We start from the raw sequence: 17,622 nt of genomic DNA, 5'->3' as shown, positions 1-17,622 counted from the left end.
GTTCCTGTAGTTGAATTGTTGCAACGGCGGCTTTTCAGGCCGCAGATCTTGGAGAGAGGCCAAGTAGGAATTAGTATGGCTTATTTTATGTTTCTTTTAGGGGGGTGTTTTGCTCTAGGGGCATTGGCGGTTGCATCTAACCCTTCTCCCTACTATGGGGTAGTTGGTTTGGTTGTGGCGTCTGTTGTAGGGTGCGGCTGGCTACTGAGTTTGGGAGCTTCCTTTGTATCGCTTGTACTGTTTATGGTGTATCTGGGGGGGATGCTGGTAGTTTTTGTTTATTCGGTGGCTTTGGCGGCGGATCCTTTTCCCGAAGCTTGGGGGAGCCGGCAAGTTGTAATGTATGGTGTGGGGCTTATTTTGGTGCTGATGGTTGGGGGGGCTGTTGGAGGTTTTGCTGAGTGCTGGAAGGTGGGGGTGGTTACGGTTGATAGTGGGGGTTTGTCTTTTGCTCGGTTAGATTTTAGTGGGGTGGCAATGTTCTATTCGGAGGGGGCAGGAATATTTCTGATAGGGGGATGGGGGTTGCTGCTGACGCTGTTCGTTGTACTGGAGGTTGTACGAGGGCTATCTCGTGGGACGATTCGAGCAGTTTAGGTTGGGGGTTCAGAGAATAGTTTAATGTAGAATACCAGCTTTGGGAGTTGGAGGTAGAGGTTTGAGCCCTCTTTTTCTGATGGTGAGGGTACACTCTAAGAAGGGTATGGCCTTCACTCTTTGGCTTACAAGACCAATGTTTTTATAAACTATTAGAGTGTTAGTAGTTGAGTAGTTTGTTTTCTAGGGCGCCGGCGATGGGGAAGAGGATTAGGAGGGTGGAGAAGTAGGTGAGGGAGGCTAGTTGGCCAATGATGATGAAGGGGTGCTCTACTGGTTGGCTACCTACTCATGTAAGAATAAGTAGGTTTGCGGCTAAGGTTCAGAATAGGAGTTGGGATAGAGGGCGGAAGGCTATTGTGCGCTGTTTGGATTTGTGGAGGAGGGGGCATAGAAATAGGACTAGTACGGATGCAGCTAAGGCTAGGACTCCTCCTAGTTTGTTGGGGATGGAGCGTAGGATGGCGTATGCAAAGAGGAAGTACCACTCTGGCTTGATGTGAGGGGGTGTGACTAGGGGGTTGGCTGGGGTGAAGTTCTCTGGGTCACCTAGTAGGTTGGGTGAGAATAGGGCCAGGGTGGTTAGTGGCAGAAGTAGGAGTGTAAGGCCTAGGATATCTTTGAGGGAGAAGTAGGGGTGGAATGGAATTTTGTCGCAGTTTGAGATGATGCCTAGGGGGTTGTTTGAGCCGGACTCGTGAAGGAAGGTGAGGTGGATTAGGGTGAGGCCTGCGATTGCGAAGGGGAGAAGAAAGTGTAGGGCGAAGAATCGGGTTAGTGTTGGGTTATCGACGGAGAAGCCCCCTCAGGCCCATTCTACGAGGGTTTGGCCGATGTAGGGGATAGCTGAAAATAGGTTGGTGATGACTGTAGCCCCTCAGAATGATATCTGTCCTCATGGCAGGACGTACCCTACGAAGGCGGTTGCTATGAGGGTGAGGAGGAGGATAACTCCTGTGTTTCAGGTTTCTTTGTATAGGTAGGAGCCATAGTAGAAGCCTCGTCCAATGTGAAGGTAGATGCAGATGAAGAAGAATGAGGCTCCGTTTGCGTGTAGGTTGCGAATGAGTCAGCCGTACTGTACGTCTCGGCATGTGTGAGCGACGGATGAAAAGGCGAGGGTTGTGTCTGCGGTATAGTGTATGGCTAGTAGTAGGCCGGTTAGGATTTGCATTGTTAGGCAGATGCCTAGGAGAGAGCCAAAGTTTCATCAGGCGGAGATGTTTGAGGGGGTGGGAAGGTCAATTAGGGAGTTGTTGACTATTTTTAGTAGTGGGTGTGACTTTCGGATGTTGGGGGCCATTAATTTTGTGCCTCTGTGCTGATAGGATAAGGAGGATAGATACGGCGAAGGATCCTAGGTAGGTTTTGATTAGCCCTGTGTGGAGGGCGGTAGAGGTTTTGGCTGCTAGGAGTTGTAGGTCGGCGAGGCCTTCGGGGCCTATTTTTTTGTATCAGGATAGGTCAATGAGGTGGGAGGCAATGCTTTGTCCGCTATTTAGTAGCTTTGTAGAGGTAAGGCGATGTGTTAGTGGGTTGAAGTATCCTAGTGTGGAGGAGAAGTTTAGGGGGATGCTTTGCTTTGGTTGGGTGAGGGTATGGGCTATATTTGATAGCTCTAGGGCTAGGAGAATTCCTAGGATTGTAACGATGATGGCTGCAGTTTTTGTAAGGGTGGGTATGGTTATTGGGGGGATTTTTGTGGGGGGGATGTAGGTTGTGATAAGTAGGCCTGCTAGAATGCTGCCTAGGGCGAGGCGGGTGATTGGGTTAGTGATTGTTGGGTTGTTTTCGTTCATTGGGGTGATTGAGGGTGTGCGGGTGTATCCTGTTTGGACTAGGAGGGTTATGCGAATGCTGTAGGTTGCGGTGAATGATGTGGCTAGGAGTGTTAGGGTTAGTGCTCAGGTGTTTAGGTAGGAGGTATTTAGGTTTTCGATGATGAGGTCTTTTGAGTAGAATCCTGCTAGGAATGGAGTTCCTATTAGGGCAAGGTTGCCGATGGTTAGGCAGGAGGTGGTTGTTGGGAGTGTTTTTTGTAGGCCACCTATTTTTCGAATGTCCTGTTCTCCATTGAGGCTGTGAATGATTGCCCCCGAACATAGGAAGAGTATGGCTTTGAAGAAGGCATGCGTTGAGATGTGGAGGAAGGCTAGTTGTGGGAGGTTTAGTCCGATGGTAACTATCATCAGTCCTAGTTGGCTGGATGTGGAGAAAGCGATGATTTTTTTGATATCATTCTGTGTGAGGGCGCATGTGGCGGCAAATAGTGTGGATAGGGCTCCGAGGCAGAGGCATAGAGTGAGGGCAGTTTGATTGTTAGTAAATATGGGGTGAGTGCGGATGAGGAGGAAGATTCCGGCTACTACTATGGTGCTGGAGTGGAGTAGGGCAGAAACTGGGGTTGGGCCCTCTATGGCTGCTGGGAGTCAGGGGTGGAGACCAAATTGGGCTGATTTTCCTGTGGCGGCGAGGATGAGACCTAATAGGGGTAGTGTTGGGGTTTGGGTGGCGGAGGCTTGTTGGATCTCTCATGTGTTTATGGTTGAAGCTAGTCAGGCTATGCTTAGGATAAGGCCGATATCTCCGATTCGGTTGTAGAGTACGGCTTGGAGTGCGGCTGTGTTAGCTTCAGCTCGGCCTTGCCATCAGCCAATTAGTAGGAAGGATATGATTCCAACACCTTCTCAGCCGATGAATAGTAGGAATATGTTGTTGGCGACGGTTAGGGTTAGTATTGCGATTAGGAATAGTAGGAGGTAGAGGAAGAATTTTGTGATGTATGGTTCTGTGGCTATGTATCATGTCGCGAATTGAAGGATGGATCATGTTACGAATAGTGCGATGGGGAAGAATAGTATTGAGTATTGGTCTATTTTGAGGCTAAGGGGGATTTTGAAGTTTATGATGAATTTTCATTCTCAGCAGGAGACGATACTTTCTGTGCCTGAGTACGTGAAGAGGGTTGCTGGGACTAGGCTGATTAGGAAGGCTGTTTTGACGGAGCGTGTGATGGTAGTTGGGGAGGTTTGTAGGGTTTTTGACAGCAGGGGCAGTAGAGCGGGGGTAAGGATGGCTGCTAGCGTGAGGAGTATAGAGGTGTTGAGGAGTAATGCGGTTTCCATTACTTTTACTTGGATTTGCACCAAGATGGATGGCTCCTAAGACCAGTGGATTACTGTTATCCTTTAAAAGTAAGGGGGCTGAGGTTTTAGGCTCAGATGCAAGAATTAGCAGTTCTTGTTGGTTTAACCTCCCCTCGGCAGGTAAGAAGGGTTTAACTTCTATTTTTAGAGTCACGGTCTAATGTTTGGGTTGAAACTATACTTGCATAGAGGGGCTCCGGAGATGAGTTCTGGCTTTAGGATCAGGAGTAGTATGGGGATTATGTGGAGGGCTATAAGGAGATGTTCTCGTGTGTTTGAGTTTTGGATAGATGTAATGTGGGTTGGTAGGGTGCCTCGTTGGGTTATTAGTAGTATGAATAGGGTATATGAAGCGGTTAGTAGGGTTGCAATTCCGGTTAGGATGATTGTAAGGGTAGATCAGTTGAATAGTGCGATTATGATGGTTAACTCTGCTATAAGGTTTGTTGTAGGGGGCAGGGCTATGTTTGTGAGGTTGGCCAGGAGCCATCAGGTTGCTATAAGTGGAAGGAGGGGTTGGAGTCCTCGTGTTAGGAGGAGGATTCGGCTGTGCGTGCGTTCATAGTTTGTGTTGGCTAGGCAAAATAGCATTGAGGAGGTTAGACCGTGAGAGATTATGAGGATTATAGCTCCTGAGAAGGCTCAGTGGGTTTGGATTATGGTTGCGGCGATGACTAGACCTATGTGGCTTACGGAGGAGTAGGCGATGAGTGATTTTAGGTCTGTTTGGCGTAAGCAGATTGAGCTGGTTATTAATGCCCCTCATAGGGCTAGTGTGAGGAATGGGTAGTGAAGTTGATTTGAGAGGGGGTTTGTTAGAAGGGTGATTCGTATGATGCCGTATCCGCCTAGTTTGAGGAGTAGGGCAGCAAGTAGTATGGACCCTGCGATTGGGGCCTCTACGTGGGCTTTGGGGAGCCAGAGGTGGAGGCCGTATAGGGGGGCTTTTACTATAAAGGCTGTTAGTAGGGCTAGGCCTGATAGAAGGTTTGTTCAGGAGTTGGTTGGTAGGGGGTGAGTTAGTTCTAAGATTGTTAGGTGTAGGGTGCCAATTTGTGTGTGGAGGTGTATGATAGTGACTAGTAGTGGCAGGGAGCTGATGAGGGTGTAGAATAGGAGGTAGATGCCAGCACTGAGTCGTTCTGGTTGGTTCCCTCATCGTGTGATTAGAATTAGAGTGGGGATTAGAGTTGCTTCGAATGAGATGTAGAATAATGTTAGTTCCGTGGTTGAGAAGGCTAGGAGAATAAATGGTTGGATTGTGATCAGAGTTAGGATGAAGATTCGCTTTCGTGTTGGGGGTTCGTGGTGTAGATGGTTTTGGCTTGCGATGATTATGAGGGGGAGTAGTCAGCAGGAGAGTACTAGTAGGGGGGAGGAGATTTGGTCGATGCCAGTTCATTGGGTTAGGTTTGTGTGGGGGTAGTATGTGGGGAGGAGTCACTGTAGGCTGAGGGTAGCGATTAGAAGGCTGTATGTAGTGGTGTTTGTTCATAAGAATTTTTGGGGAGATAGGAGTGCTGTAGGGATGAGTATGATTGTTGGGAGGATAATTTTTAGCATTGTAGAAGGTTTAGGTTGTGTAGGTGGTCAGAGCCATGGGTTCGGGTAGAGGCTACTAGTATTGCTAGGCCGGTGCCTGCTTCGCAGGCTGAGAATGTGAGTATAAGTACTGGTATTAGGGTAAAGGATGCTGCTTGGTTTTCGATGGGCCAGATTGATAGGGCGAGGTACAGGGATAGTATTATGCTTTCTAAGCATAGTAGGGCGGAGATTAGGTGGGTTCGGTGGAAGGCTAGTCCTAAGCAGCTTAGGGTGAAGGCTGAATAGAAGCCTAGGTGGATGAGAGACATAGAGAAAGTCATAGGGCAGGGCTATGGTCTGTTGAGTCGAAATCAACTGTCTTGATTAGACTAACTTTCTATGTTTATTCTGCTCATTCTAGGCCTCCTTGTGCCCATTCGTAGATTAGTCCTAGTGTTAGTAGGAGAATGATAGTGGAGGCTCAGGTTAGGGTGGTGATGGGGGATTGAAGTTGGATGGCTCAGGGGATGGGAAGTAGGAGTGCGATTTCTAGGTCGAAAAGAAGGAATAGGATTGCTACTAGGAAGAATCGGATTGAGAATGGGAGGCGGGCGGAGCCGAGGGGGTCAAAGCCGCATTCGTAGGGGGATAGTTTTTCTGAGTCTGGGTTTGTTTGGGCTAGTCAGAAGTTTAGTGTGGTTAGGATGATGCTTAGGGTGAGGGAGAGGGTGAGTATAAATGTGATTGTGTTCATTGCTCTTCTCTGGGGTTACACCAGATTTTAGAGATTGGAAGTCAATTGTAATTAGTATACTAGAAGAGCAGGATCCTCATCAGTAGATGGTTATATAGAGGAATAATCAGATGACGTCTACAAAGTGTCAGTATCAGGCTGCCGCTTCGAATCCGAAATGGTGGTTTGATGTGAAATGGAATTTGATTAATCGTAGGAGGCAGACAGATAGGAAGGAGGATCCGATGATTACGTGGAGCCCGTGGAATCCTGTGGCGACGAAGAAGGTTGAACCGTATACGCCATCAGCGATTGAGAATGGGGCTTCGTAATATTCCATTGCTTGAAGTGCTGTAAAGTAAAATCCTAGCAGGATTGTTAATGTGAGAGCATGGATAGCTTGCTTTCGGTTGCCCTCTGTAATGCTGTGGTGAGCTCATGTTACGGTGACCCCAGAGGCTAGGAGGATAGCTGTGTTTAGTAGGGGAACTTCTATGGGGTTAAGGGGGTTGATTCCTGTTGGGGGTCATTGTCCGCCTAATTCTGGGGTTGGGACTAGGCTAGAGTGGAAGAAGGCTCAAAAGAAGCCTAGGAAGAAGAAGGCTTCTGATGTGATGAAGAGGATCATGCCATATCGTAGGCCTTTTTGGACTGTGGGGGTGTGGTGACCTTGGAATGTGCTTTCTCGTACGATATCTCGCCACCATTGTAGTATGACTAGGATTATGGACAGTAGGCCTAGGGTTAGGAGTTGTGAGGAGTTGTGGTGGAATCATATGATTAGTCCTGAGGTGGTGAGTAGGGCGGCAGTTGCTCCGAAGATGGGTCAGGGGCTTGGGTCTACTATGTGGTAGGAGTGTGCTTGGTGGGCCATTAGATGTTTTCCTGTAAGTATAGGCTTAGTAGGAGGACAAAGACGTAAGCTTGGATTATGGCTACTGCCACTTCTAGAATGGTGAGTAGGAGTAGGATTGAGGTGGTTAGGATGGATACTGTTGGTATGATGGGGAGTAGGGCGATAGTGGCTGTGGAAATTAGTTGGATGAGTAGGTGCCCTGCTGTGAGGTTTGCGGTAAGGCGGACTCCTAGGGCCAATGGGCGAATAAGTAGGCTGATAGTTTCGATTATGATTAGGGCGGGAATTAGTGGTGTTGGGGTGCCTTCAGGTAGTAAGTGTCCTAGGGAGATTGAGGGTTGGTTTCGTAGGCCCGTAATGACCGTAGCAAGTCAGAGTGGGAAGGCTAATGCTATGTTTATTGATAATTGAGTGGTTGGGGTAAATGTATATGGTAGGAGACCGCATAGATTGATTGTGAGTAGTAGTATTATTAGTGATGTTAGGATTAGAGCTCATTTGTGGCCGTTTTTGTTTAGTGGAATTATTAGTTGTTTTGTGATGAGGTGCAGAAGCCATAGTTGGAGGGTAGAGAGGCGGTTAGTGATTCATCGATTGCCCGGTGTGGGGAGTAGTAGGGCAGGGAATAGTATTGAGAGTAGGATTAGTGGAATTCCTAGTAGGCATGGGCTGGCGAATTGATCGAAGAAGCTTAGGTTCATGGTCAGGCTCAGGGTGTGGTCTTAATAGTTGTAGGAAGTTTGTTAGAGGGTTGATTGGTAGTGGTAAATGATAGGAGTTTGGGTTGAATAGCTAGTAAAAGGGTTAGTCAGGTGGCTAGTATGATGTAAAATCATGGGTTTGGGTTGAGTTGTGGCATATCACTAAGGAGGAGTGGGTAGTCCTCTATCTCTAGCTTAAAAGGCTAGTGCTGTTTGCATAGCTTCTTAATGATTAGGATGATAGTAGTGAAGATCAGCTCTCGAAGTGGGTAAGGGGAGTGGATTCTACTACAATTGGTATGTAGCTGTGATTGGCCCCGCAGATTTCTGAGCACTGGCCGTAGAAGATTCCTGGTCGAGTGGCAATGAATGATGTTTGGTTTAGTCGTCCTGGGATTGCATCGGTTTTTACTCCTAGGGTGGGGATTGCTCAGGAGTGGAGGACGTCGCCAGCAGTGACGATGATGCGAATTGGGGATTCTATTGGGATAACAACGCGGTGGTCGACTTCTAGTAGTCGGAAATGTCCCTGTGGGAGGTCTGTTGTGGGAATTATGTATGAGTCAAATGTTAGATCTTTAAAGTCTGTGTATTCGTAGGTTCAGTATCATTGATGGCCGATGGCTTTTAGAGTTAGGTCTGGTTCATCAATTTCGTCTATCATGTACAGGATTTGTAGGGATGGCAGGGCAAGCAGGATAAGGACGATGGCTGGTAGGATTGTTCAGATTAGTTCCACTTCTTGTGCGTCAACAGTATTTGAGGATAGTTTTTCTATTAGTATGAGGGCTAAGAGGTAAAGGACCAGGCTGCAGATTGCTAGTGCGACTATCAGGGCATGGTCGTGGAATTCAACAAGTTCTTCTATGATGGGGGAGGAAGCGTCTTGAAATCCGAGTTGTGAGTGATTGGCCACGTGAGATGTACAGGGTTTTCACTTGTGATTTAGTCTTGACAAGGCTACGTAATTGGTTTACTAACATCTCATAAGAAAGGAGCATGAGTGGTTTGATGCGACTGGCTTGAAACCAGTATATGAGGGTTCGATTCCTTCCTTTCTTGTACTTGGACAAAGGCTGGTTCTTCGAAAGTGTGGTATGGAGGCGGGCAGCCGTGGATTCATTCAACGTTGGTGGGGGTTAGTTCTGGCTGTAGGACTTTTCGTTTTGATGTGAAGGCTTCTCAGATGATGAATATTAGTATAATTACGGCTGTTATTGAGATTAATGAGCCGATGGAGGATATGGTGTTTCATAGGGTGTAGGCGTCTGGGTAGTCGGAATATCGTCGGGGCATGCCGGCTAGGCCTAGGAAGTGTTGTGGGAAGAAGGTTAGGTTTACACCTGTGAATATGACTCCAAAGTGAGTTTTGGTTCATGTGGGGTGTAGGGTATATCCTGTGAATAGTGGGAATCAGTGAGTGAAGCCTGCTAGGATAGCAAAGACAGCCCCTATTGATAGAACATAGTGGAAATGGGCGACTACATAGTATGTATCGTGTAGGGCGATGTCTAGTGAGGAGTTTGCTAGAACAATTCCTGTTAGGCCTCCGATGGTGAAGAGGAAGATGAAGCCTAGGGCTCAGAGTATGGGAGGGTCTCATTTGATAGTCCCTCCATGTAGCGTAGCTAGTCAGCTGAAGACTTTGATGCCAGTTGGAATGGCGATGATTATTGTGGCGGATGTGAAGTATGCTCGGGTGTCTACGTCTATGCCTACTGTAAATATGTGGTGGGCTCATACGATAAAGCCTAGGAATCCGATGGATAGTATGGCTCATACTATTCCTATGTAGCCGAATGGTTCTTTTTTGCCTGCATAGTATGTTACTACGTGGGAGATGATCCCGAATCCTGGGAGGATCAGAATGTAGACTTCTGGGTGGCCGAAGAATCAGAAGAGGTGTTGGTATAGGACAGGATCTCCTCCTCCAGCAGGGTCAAAGAATGTGGTGTTTAGGTTTCGGTCTGTAAGTAGTATAGTAATGCCGGCAGCGAGGACTGGAAGAGATAGTAGTAGTAGGACGGCAGTGATAAGGACGGATCATACGAATAGGGGGGTTTGGTACTGTGATAGGGCAGGAGGTTTTATGTTGATGGCGGTTGTGATGAAGTTGATTGCTCCTAGGATTGAGGAGACACCTGCTAGGTGGAGGGAGAAGATGGCTAGGTCTACTGAGGCTCCAGCGTGGGCTAAATTGCCGGCTAGGGGTGGGTATACGGTTCATCCTGTGCCTGCTCCCGCTTCTACTGTGGAGGAGGCTAGTAGAAGTAGGAAGGACGGAGGGAGTAGTCAGAAGCTTATGTTGTTTATGCGTGGGAATGCTATGTCTGGGGCTCCGATTATAAGGGGGACTAATCAGTTTCCGAACCCTCCAATTATGATTGGTATAACTATGAAGAAGATTATTACGAAAGCATGGGCAGTGACGATTACGTTGTAGATTTGGTCGTCTCCTAGGAGGGTTCCTGGTTGACCAAGTTCTGCGCGAATAAGAAGGCTAAGGGCGGTTCCAACTATGCCAGCTCATGCGCCGAAGATTAGGTATAAGGTGCCAATGTCTTTGTGGTTGGTTGAGAATAATCATCGGGTAATGAAGGTCACAGGTAAGATGGCTGAGTGTTGAGGCGTTAGGCTGTAGTCCTTTTTACAGAGGTTCAATTCCTCTTCTTATCGGCCCTGTGGTGAAATTCATGTTGAGTTGCAAGCTCATTGATGTACGTTAAGAGCGTACCAGGGTCTGGTAGACAGAAGCCTGTTGGTTTGGGCATTTAGCTGTTAACTAGAATTTTGTGGGATCAAGGCCCACCTGTCTAGGTAAGGCCCTAGCTTAATGAAAGCGTTTGAGTTGCATTTAGGAGATGTAGGTTAATGTCCTACGGGTCTTAGCAGAAACTAAGAGAGTTTAACTCTTATTTAAGGCTTTGAAGGCCTTCGGTTTAGTGGTGGGTTATCCTAAGTTTCTTAGATGGCGGTTAAGATTATGGGGGAGAGGGGTAGTAGTAGGGTTGACAGGGATATGAGAATGGCGGTTAGGGCGGGTGTTGGTTTATCAATATGCCATTGTTTTATGTGGTTTGTGGAGTTTGGCGGGAGTGTGATTGTTGAGTAGTATGCAAGACGTAGGTAGAAGAATAGTCCTAGTAGTGAGAGTATGGCAATGGTTGTGGCTGTTGCAGTTATTTCTTGTTTAGTTAGTTCTTGGATGATGAGCCATTTAGGCAGGAAGCCTGTCAGTGGGGGAAGGCCTGCTAGGGAGAGTAAGGCGAGTATTAGGGTGGTATTTAGCACGGGGGCTTTTGTTCATGAGGTTATTATTGTTGATAGTTTTAGGACTTTGGTTGTGTTGAGGGTAATAAAAATGGTGGCAGTCATTAGGGTGTAGAGGTAGAAGGTTAGTAGGGTGAGTTTGGGGTCGTAGACAATGATGGTGGCTATCCAGCCTAGGTGGGAGATGGAGGAGAAGGCTAGGATTTTTCGGGTTTGGGTTTGGTTTAGTCCTATTCAGCCCCCTAGGGCGGCTGAGGCAATGGCTATGGTGGTTAGTAGTGTTGGGTTAAGGGATGGGGATGTTAGGAAAAGAATGGTGATTGGGGGGAATTTTATTATTGTTGATAGTAATAGAGCAGTGGTTAGGGATGAGCCTTGAAGTACTTCTGGGAATCAGAAATGGAATGGCACTAGGCCTAGTTTTATTGCAATTGCTGTTGTCAGGAGGAGGGAGGATGTTGGGTGGCTTAGCTGGGTGATGTCCCATTGTCCTGTGAATCATGCATTAATTGTACTTGAGAAGAGGACTAGTGTAGAGGCAGTTGCTTGGACTAGAAAGTATTTGATTGCGGCTTCGATGGCTCGAGGGTGATGGGATTTTGAGATGAGGGGGAGGATAGCGAGGGTATTAATTTCTAGTCCTATTCAGGCTATTATTCAATGGTTGCTTGAGATTGTGATGGTTGTTCCTAGGAGAAGGCTTAGTGAGAAAATTAGTGTTGCATGTGGGTTCATTAGTAGGGGAAGGGGTTAAACCATCATTTTCGGGGTATGGGCCCGATAGCTTCGTTAGCTGACCCTACTAGGAAATAATATAAAGGAAGTATGAAGAGTTTTGATTTCTTCTGTGTAGGTTCGACTCCTACTTTTCTAAGGTTTCTTAGGAAATGAGAGGGCTGGTATACCTCTATGTTCACTTTATCATAGTGATCCTTTACGTTCAGGCACATTTCCTTAGATAAGGAGGTAGGCCTGCGTAGCAGATTGGTATGCTTGTGTGCCAGAGGCATAGTGCTAATGTTAGTGGAAGGAAGTTTTTTCAGAGGAGATGTATAAGTTGGTCATAGCGAAATCGTGGGTAGGAGGCACGGATTCATAGGAAGCCTGATGAGAGGAGTAAAACTTTTGTGGCTAAGAGCATTGGGAATAGTTCTGGGGAGGGGTTGAGTGAGCTTGGGTTTAGGAATAGGATGGTGGTTAGTGTGTTTATCAATATGATATTTGCGTATTCGGCTAGGAAGAATAGAGCGAATGGGCCAGCAGCATATTCTACATTGAAGCCGGATACTAGCTCGGACTCACCCTCTGTAAGGTCAAATGGGGCACGGTTTGTTTCGGCGAGTGTTGAGATGTATCATATTATTGCAAGGGGTCAGGAGGAGAAGATTAGGTATAGTGGTTCTTGGGTAGTGGTGAGAGTGTTTAAGGTGTAGTTTCCGCTGAGCACGATCATGGATAGGAGGATGATGGCTAGTGTTACTTCGTAGGAGATGGTTTGTGCTACTGCCCGTAATGCACCAATTAGAGCATATTTTGAGTTTGAAGCTCACCCGGATCAAAGAATGGAGTATACCGCTAGGCTGGATATGGCTAGGAGAAAGAGAAGGCCTAGGTTTAGGTCTGCGAGAGAGAATGGAAGGGGTAGGGGAGCTCAGATTGTAATTGCTAGTAGGAGGGCTAGTATGGGAGTTATGATAAAGAGGAATGGGGAGGCGGTGGATGGTCGAATGGGCTCTTTAATGAATAGTTTTACTCCGTCTGCCACTGGCTGTAATAGTCCGAAAGGGCCTACAATGTTTGGACCTTTTCGAGCTTGTATGTAGCTTAGGACTTTTCGCTCTACTAGTGTTAGGAAGGCAACGGCGATTAGAATTGGGATCGCGTAAGAGAGGGACATGATGAGGTGGGTTATAATAGGAGGATAGGTCATGGGTAGGTAGGTGTGAGGGCTAGGGAGAGGATTTGAACCTCTGGGTAAAGGGTTTAAGCCTTTTGCATTTACCGAGCTCTGCCACGCTAGCCAGCCCTTTTCTAGGGCGTAGGGGTATGGGTGTCCTCTTAGTAGTTTAGTTGGGTTCATTACTTAGAGGGGAGGCGTGCTTGTGGTATTGGCCTTACTTCTCCGGTCCTTTCGTACTAGGAGAGGTCTGTCATAGATAGAAACCGACCTGGATTGCTCCGGTCTGAACTCAGATCACGTAGGACTGTTAATCGTTGAACAAACGAACCCTTAGTAGCGGCTGCACCACTGGGGTGTCCTGATCCAACATCGAGGTCGTAAACCCCCCTGTCGATATGGGCTCTTGAGGGAGATTGCGCTGTTATCCCTGGGGTAGCTTGGTCCATTGGTCAATTGTATTGGGTCTGGTTACTGTTTGTACGTTGATGAGTTGCTCTTGGTCAGGAGGTGTGGTCCTGTTTTTGGAGGGTTTGTTTTTCTCCAAGGTCGCCCCAACCGAAAAATACGAGTCAGTGCTTTAAGGTAGTGAGCCTAGTAGGTTTTGGTCTGTCGTGTGATGGCCGTTGATTTTAAAGTTCCACAGGGTCTTCTCGTCTTATGTGTTTATCCCTGCTTTTGCACGGGGAGATCAATTTCACTGATTATCTGTAAGAGACAGTTAGGACCTCGTTTAGCCGTTCATACAAGTCTCGATTTATGAGACAATTGATTGCGCTACCTTCGCACGGTTAGGATACCGCGGCCGTTGAACAGGGGGTCACTGGGCAGGCATCACCTTCAATACTTGGTCGGCTGAAGGCTATGTTTTTGGTAAACAGTCGGGCCCTGGGTTTGCCTAGTTCCTTTTACAGATTTTAATCTTTCTAATGGGCGCTCCTGGGTTGGGTTAACAGGGTGGGTTTAATACTTAGTCTTGTTGGAGTTATGGTATTTGAATAGCCTGTTAATAATGTGATAATGTAAGCTTGCGCCTGAGAGGGGTAGTCCCTGGTTACTTATTTTAGCATTAATTCTCCTATTGGCATAGGTTAGCCCGTTAGTGGTAAGGGAGTCATGTTGTCTTTGGATTTTTAAGTGTAGAGCTTTGACGCACTCTTTGTTGATGGCTGCTTAAAGGCCCACAGTTTGGAGGCATGTAAGTAGTGGGTTGTTTTATCCGCTAGAGGAGATTGTGTTCTTTTTTAAAGGAGCTGTACCTCCTTTAAATTACTCTTGACTCACTACATTGGGGGTTGTTAGGTGATCCATGGAGAGGAGTTAAGGAGGAACTGAGATTCATTTCACGGGCAACCAGCTATCACCTGGCTCGGTTGGCTTTTCACCTCTACTAACAAGTCATCCCACTCTTTTGCAACAGAGACGGGTTCGCTCAGGGGTAGCTGCTTGTGAGTAGCTCGCTCAGGTTTCGGGGTGGCAAGCTTAAATTCGTTTTGCTTGGTTGTTCTTGCTAAATCATGATGCGAGAGGTACAAGGGTTGATCTTTGCTGTTTGGTGCTTGGGTTTTCATTGTTATTTCATCTTTCCCTTACGGTACAGGGTCTCTATCGCGCCGGGGGGGGGGGTCCTTTTCTATCACCTATACTAAGTAAGAAGAATGTTTTAGTTTGGAGGTAAAGTTAATTTTTGATGTACTATGTGTGGTGGGTATGGTTAGGTCGAGCTAGAGTAGGCTTCAAGACGATCTGTTGATAGCAGATATCTCTCAGGTGTAAGCTGAGTGCTTTATGTTATAGCTACGTCTTGTGTGTGCTAAGTGCACCTTCCGGTACACTTACCTTGTTACGACTTACCTCATCTTCGGCTGGTGGGGGTATTAGGTATGGTGGTTTGGTAGCTTATGAGGAGGGTGACGGGCGGTATGTACGTGCCCCAGGGCCAGTTTAAAGAGGGCTTTATTATCCCCCTTTACTGCTAAATCCGCCTTCTAGGGGCTGTTTCATGCCCCTTTTCGTAAGTTTTCTATCTTAGAAAATGTAGCCCATTTCTTCCGACCCATAGGCTATACCTTGACCTGTCTTGCTAGCGGGGGTAGCTGTTGTGCTCACTGTTGGGCTCTCAAGGAAGGTGAGCTGGCGACGGCGGTATGTAGGCTGCTTTGGCAAGGGGCGGTTGGGTGTATCGTGGGTTATCGATTACAGAACAGGCTCCTCTAGGTGGGTTTGGGGCACCGCCAAGTCCTTAGAGTTTTAAGCGTTTGTGCTCGTAGTTCTCGGGCGGGTACTTTAGTAGGGTAAGTACCAAGATTTAGGGCTAAGCATAGTGGGGTATCTAATCCCAGTTTGTGCCTTAGCTTTCGTGGGCTTAATCAGTCGTAGTTGCTAGGATCGTCTTGAGGGTGGTTTTAGGTGCATCTTTGGCTTATGACAGCTCAGTTGTACTTTAATCCTAGTTGTTGTGACAATGTGGTACCACTCTTTACGCCGATTGCAGTTAACTTGGGTTTCTTGTGTGACCGCGGTGGCTGGCACAAGATTTACCAACCCTGGATGTTGCTATAACTAAGTCAAGTTTACACTTATTGCTTAATGTTAATTACTGCTGAGTGCCCGTGGGGGTGTGGCTAAGCAAGGTGTCTTGGGCTACAACAGTGGGTGTGCCTGATACCCGCTCCCTTCATCTAGGTAAGAAATCTGGGGCATTTACACTGGGGTGCGGATACTTGCATGTATATATTTAGCAAAAGTTAACGGTAAGGTTAGGACTAAGTCTTTTGTCCTTGGGTGCATATGGCAGCCGTCTTGGCATCTTCAGTGCCATGCTTTAGTTGTAAGCTACAAGGACGGTTGAGGCTGTGTTTGTTTGTTTGTTGTTTGTTTGTTGTTTGTTTGTTTGTTGTTTGTTTGTTTGTTGTTTGTTTGTTTGTTGTTTGTTTGTTTGTTTGTTGTTTTGTTTGTTGTTTGTTTGTTTGTTTGTTGTTTGTTTGTTGTTTGTTTGTTTGTTGTTTGTTTGTTTGTTTGTTGTTTGTTTGTTGTTTGTTTGTTTGTTGTTTGTTTGTTTGTTGTTTGTTTGTTTGTTGTTTGTTTGTTTGTTGTTTGTTTGTTTGTTGTTTGTTTGTTTGTTGTTTGTTTGTTTGTTGTTTGTTTGTTTGTTGTTTGTTTGTTTGTTGTTTGTTTGTTTGTTGTTTGTTTGTTTGTTGTTTGTTTGTTGTTTGTTTGTTTGTTGTTTGTTTGTTTGTTGTTTGTTTGTTGTTTGTTTGTTTGTTGTTTGTTGTTTGTTGGTGACTGAATTGGTGTGTTTAATGGAATTTTAGTGGGGTTGTTGGAAATAATAGGGTGGATTTTTGGGGGGTTTGGATGGATGGAACGGTTAAGATACAAACAAACGTTTGATTTATTAATGGAACTTTAGCGCCCGAATAGGTGAAAGGAACCATCGATAAAAGATACAAACAAACGTTTGATTTATTAATGGAACTTTAGCGCCCGAATAGGTGAAAGGAACCATCGATAAAAGATACCAAACAAACGTTTGATTTATTAATGGAACTTTAGCGCCCGAATAGGTGAAAGGAACCATCGATAAAAGATACAAACAAACGTTTGATTTATTAATGGAACTTTAGCGCCCGAATAGGTGAAAGGAACCATCGATAAAAGATACAAACAAACGTTTGATTTATTAATGAAATTTTAGTGCTTAAACGAATGGAACGATCGAACGAAGATACGGAATGAAAAATGTGAAACGAAATGAATAAAACAGTTTAGGTGAAAGTTACTAGTTCTGTTTAGAAAGTTAGAGGAAGTGTAAAGATAGATAAAGATAGAATACTATGTCCAACAAGCATTCACTGAATAGTAAATACCTTAAAGAGTCTGTGGACACGCCATAACTGAATGAAAACCAAAGTGCATCAGTGTTAAGATGATTCCCCATATACGCCAACCGTCTCATTCAGGTATTCCTGAGGACCAACGCCAGACCGCAAACCATGTGATGCCCATGTCTTGAACTGGATTCACCTGCTCCGCACTGGAAGGGTCACCTGTGAAGAAGCCCCAAAAAGAAAAAATACCAGAGGCGCCAAAAACCATTGAGATGCCGCGATCACGGGTGAGATGGTGACAGCCATTAACCAAATGACTCTGTGAAGGGCAAGCTATCGGGAGTTATGCGAGACCATGGCCCTGACCGAGGAACCAGAGGCGCAAAAGCGCAAGTTGTGCTAGGGTGTAGGGGGAAAGAATGATCCTGACGCTAGTCACACCGGATCTTCCAGACACCGGGTTGCTGATTTCACGTGAGAACTCCGATTAATAGATAACCTGGTCCTTCAGCTACCGGCCCGCCGAGCAGGAACTGAGATACCATGGCCAGCTACCATTCAGACCTAACCCCCAAGCGTATCCGTACCCTCAGTACTATCTCCTGTACAGACCCAAACCATACAATGGGTTTAGCCCTAGTTACTTAGTACCTAACCCTACAGCCATTACATCCCTACTCCTTTGGGAGACCCGACCTTGAAAGATCCAATACCCTACTACTACAGACTATACCCTTAGCCATCCCCTAACTGTACTATCCACCTACCATTACAGAGCCTATCCATAAAGCATTGCAGAGAACCACCACTTAAAGCATAACATTACATTTCTACTAGAACATTACAGTATTTATCCACGCATCATCTCAATACTTGTCCTTATATCAATACAATTAATGTCTTAGAACAAGTACAATGTATGCCCTAAGATCAGTGTAATGTTAAGCGGACAAGCAAGTTAATGCACATCTACATAGCCGTTTGTAGAGCAGCTAGCTAGTATATTTCCCACTGCAGTTACCTGTGGGGGGGTAGGGGGGGTACCGAGTAGGGGGTATGTTCTTAGGA

General features: G+C 46.3%; 13 protein-coding genes across 13 annotated transcripts, besides 27 other annotated features; 1 reads left to right on the top strand and 12 right to left on the bottom strand. All coding sequences in view use genetic code 2, as the record gives it.

Annotated features, from left to right (window-relative positions):
* Positions 1 to 73, top strand: a tRNA (tRNA-Glu).
* Positions 74 to 75: 2 nt separating this feature from the next.
* ND6 (NADH dehydrogenase subunit 6) lies at positions 76 to 597 on the top strand. Its single transcript has one exon. It carries the CDS (start codon positions 76 to 78, stop codon positions 595 to 597), a length of 522 nt encoding a protein of 173 aa, NP_054670.1.
* A 10-nt stretch (positions 598 to 607) lies between these two features.
* Positions 608 to 677, top strand: a tRNA (tRNA-Pro).
* Positions 678 to 688: 11 nt separating this feature from the next.
* Positions 689 to 756, bottom strand: a tRNA (tRNA-Thr).
* A 1-nt stretch (position 757) lies between these two features.
* Positions 758 to 1,900, bottom strand: CYTB (cytochrome b). Its single transcript has one exon. The coding sequence runs from the start codon at positions 1,898 to 1,900 to the stop codon at positions 758 to 760; it is 1,143 nt and encodes a 380-aa protein (NP_054669.1).
* A 10-nt stretch (positions 1,901 to 1,910) lies between these two features.
* ND5 (NADH dehydrogenase subunit 5) lies at positions 1,911 to 3,722 on the bottom strand. The gene has a single exon. It carries the CDS (start codon positions 3,720 to 3,722, stop codon positions 1,911 to 1,913), a length of 1,812 nt encoding a protein of 603 aa, NP_054668.1.
* Positions 3,723 to 3,793, bottom strand: a tRNA (tRNA-Leu).
* Positions 3,794 to 3,857, bottom strand: a tRNA (tRNA-Ser).
* Position 3,858: 1 nt separating this feature from the next.
* Positions 3,859 to 3,928, bottom strand: a tRNA (tRNA-His).
* Positions 3,929 to 5,306, bottom strand: ND4 (NADH dehydrogenase subunit 4). Its single transcript has one exon. A coding segment is annotated over exon 1 (1,378 nt).
* Positions 5,300 to 5,596, bottom strand: ND4L (NADH dehydrogenase subunit 4L). The gene has a single exon. It carries the CDS (start codon positions 5,594 to 5,596, stop codon positions 5,300 to 5,302), a length of 297 nt encoding a protein of 98 aa, NP_054666.1.
* Position 5,597: 1 nt separating this feature from the next.
* Positions 5,598 to 5,666, bottom strand: a tRNA (tRNA-Arg).
* A 4-nt stretch (positions 5,667 to 5,670) lies between these two features.
* Positions 5,671 to 6,021, bottom strand: ND3 (NADH dehydrogenase subunit 3). Its single transcript has one exon. The coding sequence runs from the start codon at positions 6,019 to 6,021 to the stop codon at positions 5,671 to 5,673; it is 351 nt and encodes a 116-aa protein (NP_054665.1).
* Positions 6,022 to 6,090, bottom strand: a tRNA (tRNA-Gly).
* Positions 6,091 to 6,874, bottom strand: COX3 (cytochrome c oxidase subunit III). Its single transcript has one exon. A coding segment is annotated over exon 1 (784 nt).
* Positions 6,874 to 7,557, bottom strand: ATP6 (ATP synthase F0 subunit 6). Its single transcript has one exon. The coding sequence runs from the start codon at positions 7,555 to 7,557 to the stop codon at positions 6,874 to 6,876; it is 684 nt and encodes a 227-aa protein (NP_054663.1).
* Positions 7,548 to 7,715, bottom strand: ATP8 (ATP synthase F0 subunit 8). The gene has a single exon. The coding sequence runs from the start codon at positions 7,713 to 7,715 to the stop codon at positions 7,548 to 7,550; it is 168 nt and encodes a 55-aa protein (NP_054662.1).
* A 1-nt stretch (position 7,716) lies between these two features.
* Positions 7,717 to 7,788, bottom strand: a tRNA (tRNA-Lys).
* Position 7,789: 1 nt separating this feature from the next.
* Positions 7,790 to 8,473, bottom strand: COX2 (cytochrome c oxidase subunit II). Its single transcript has one exon. It carries the CDS (start codon positions 8,471 to 8,473, stop codon positions 7,790 to 7,792), a length of 684 nt encoding a protein of 227 aa, NP_054661.1.
* Position 8,474: 1 nt separating this feature from the next.
* Positions 8,475 to 8,543, bottom strand: a tRNA (tRNA-Asp).
* A 2-nt stretch (positions 8,544 to 8,545) lies between these two features.
* Positions 8,546 to 8,619, top strand: a tRNA (tRNA-Ser).
* Positions 8,611 to 10,161, bottom strand: COX1 (cytochrome c oxidase subunit I). The gene has a single exon. The coding sequence runs from the start codon at positions 10,159 to 10,161 to the stop codon at positions 8,611 to 8,613; it is 1,551 nt and encodes a 516-aa protein (NP_054660.1).
* A 1-nt stretch (position 10,162) lies between these two features.
* Positions 10,163 to 10,232, top strand: a tRNA (tRNA-Tyr).
* Positions 10,233 to 10,299, top strand: a tRNA (tRNA-Cys).
* Positions 10,300 to 10,301: 2 nt separating this feature from the next.
* Positions 10,302 to 10,374, top strand: a tRNA (tRNA-Asn).
* A 2-nt stretch (positions 10,375 to 10,376) lies between these two features.
* Positions 10,377 to 10,445, top strand: a tRNA (tRNA-Ala).
* Position 10,446: 1 nt separating this feature from the next.
* Positions 10,447 to 10,522, bottom strand: a tRNA (tRNA-Trp).
* Positions 10,522 to 11,562, bottom strand: ND2 (NADH dehydrogenase subunit 2). The gene has a single exon. The coding sequence runs from the start codon at positions 11,560 to 11,562 to the stop codon at positions 10,522 to 10,524; it is 1,041 nt and encodes a 346-aa protein (NP_054659.1).
* Positions 11,563 to 11,630, bottom strand: a tRNA (tRNA-Met).
* Positions 11,631 to 11,701, top strand: a tRNA (tRNA-Gln).
* Positions 11,702 to 11,709: 8 nt separating this feature from the next.
* Positions 11,710 to 11,781, bottom strand: a tRNA (tRNA-Ile).
* On the bottom strand, positions 11,780 to 12,757 carry ND1 (NADH dehydrogenase subunit 1). The gene has a single exon. The coding sequence runs from the start codon at positions 12,755 to 12,757 to the stop codon at positions 11,780 to 11,782; it is 978 nt and encodes a 325-aa protein (NP_054658.1).
* A 17-nt stretch (positions 12,758 to 12,774) lies between these two features.
* Positions 12,775 to 12,848, bottom strand: a tRNA (tRNA-Leu).
* Positions 12,849 to 14,460, bottom strand: an rRNA (16S ribosomal RNA).
* Positions 14,461 to 14,531, bottom strand: a tRNA (tRNA-Val).
* Positions 14,532 to 15,499, bottom strand: an rRNA (12S ribosomal RNA).
* Positions 15,500 to 15,569, bottom strand: a tRNA (tRNA-Phe).
* Positions 15,570 to 17,622: a D loop (control region).
* Positions 15,583 to 16,005: a tandem repeat.
* Positions 16,097 to 16,412: a direct repeat (repeated 4.4-times).

This window comes from Ciconia boyciana, mitochondrion (assembly GCF_034638445.1).
Source record: "Ciconia boyciana mitochondrion, complete genome".
Classification (NCBI taxonomy): domain Eukaryota; kingdom Metazoa; phylum Chordata; class Aves; order Ciconiiformes; family Ciconiidae; genus Ciconia; species Ciconia boyciana.
The sequence above is the reverse complement of the archived record's forward strand: the minus strand, read 5'-3'. Positions and strand labels throughout refer to the sequence as shown.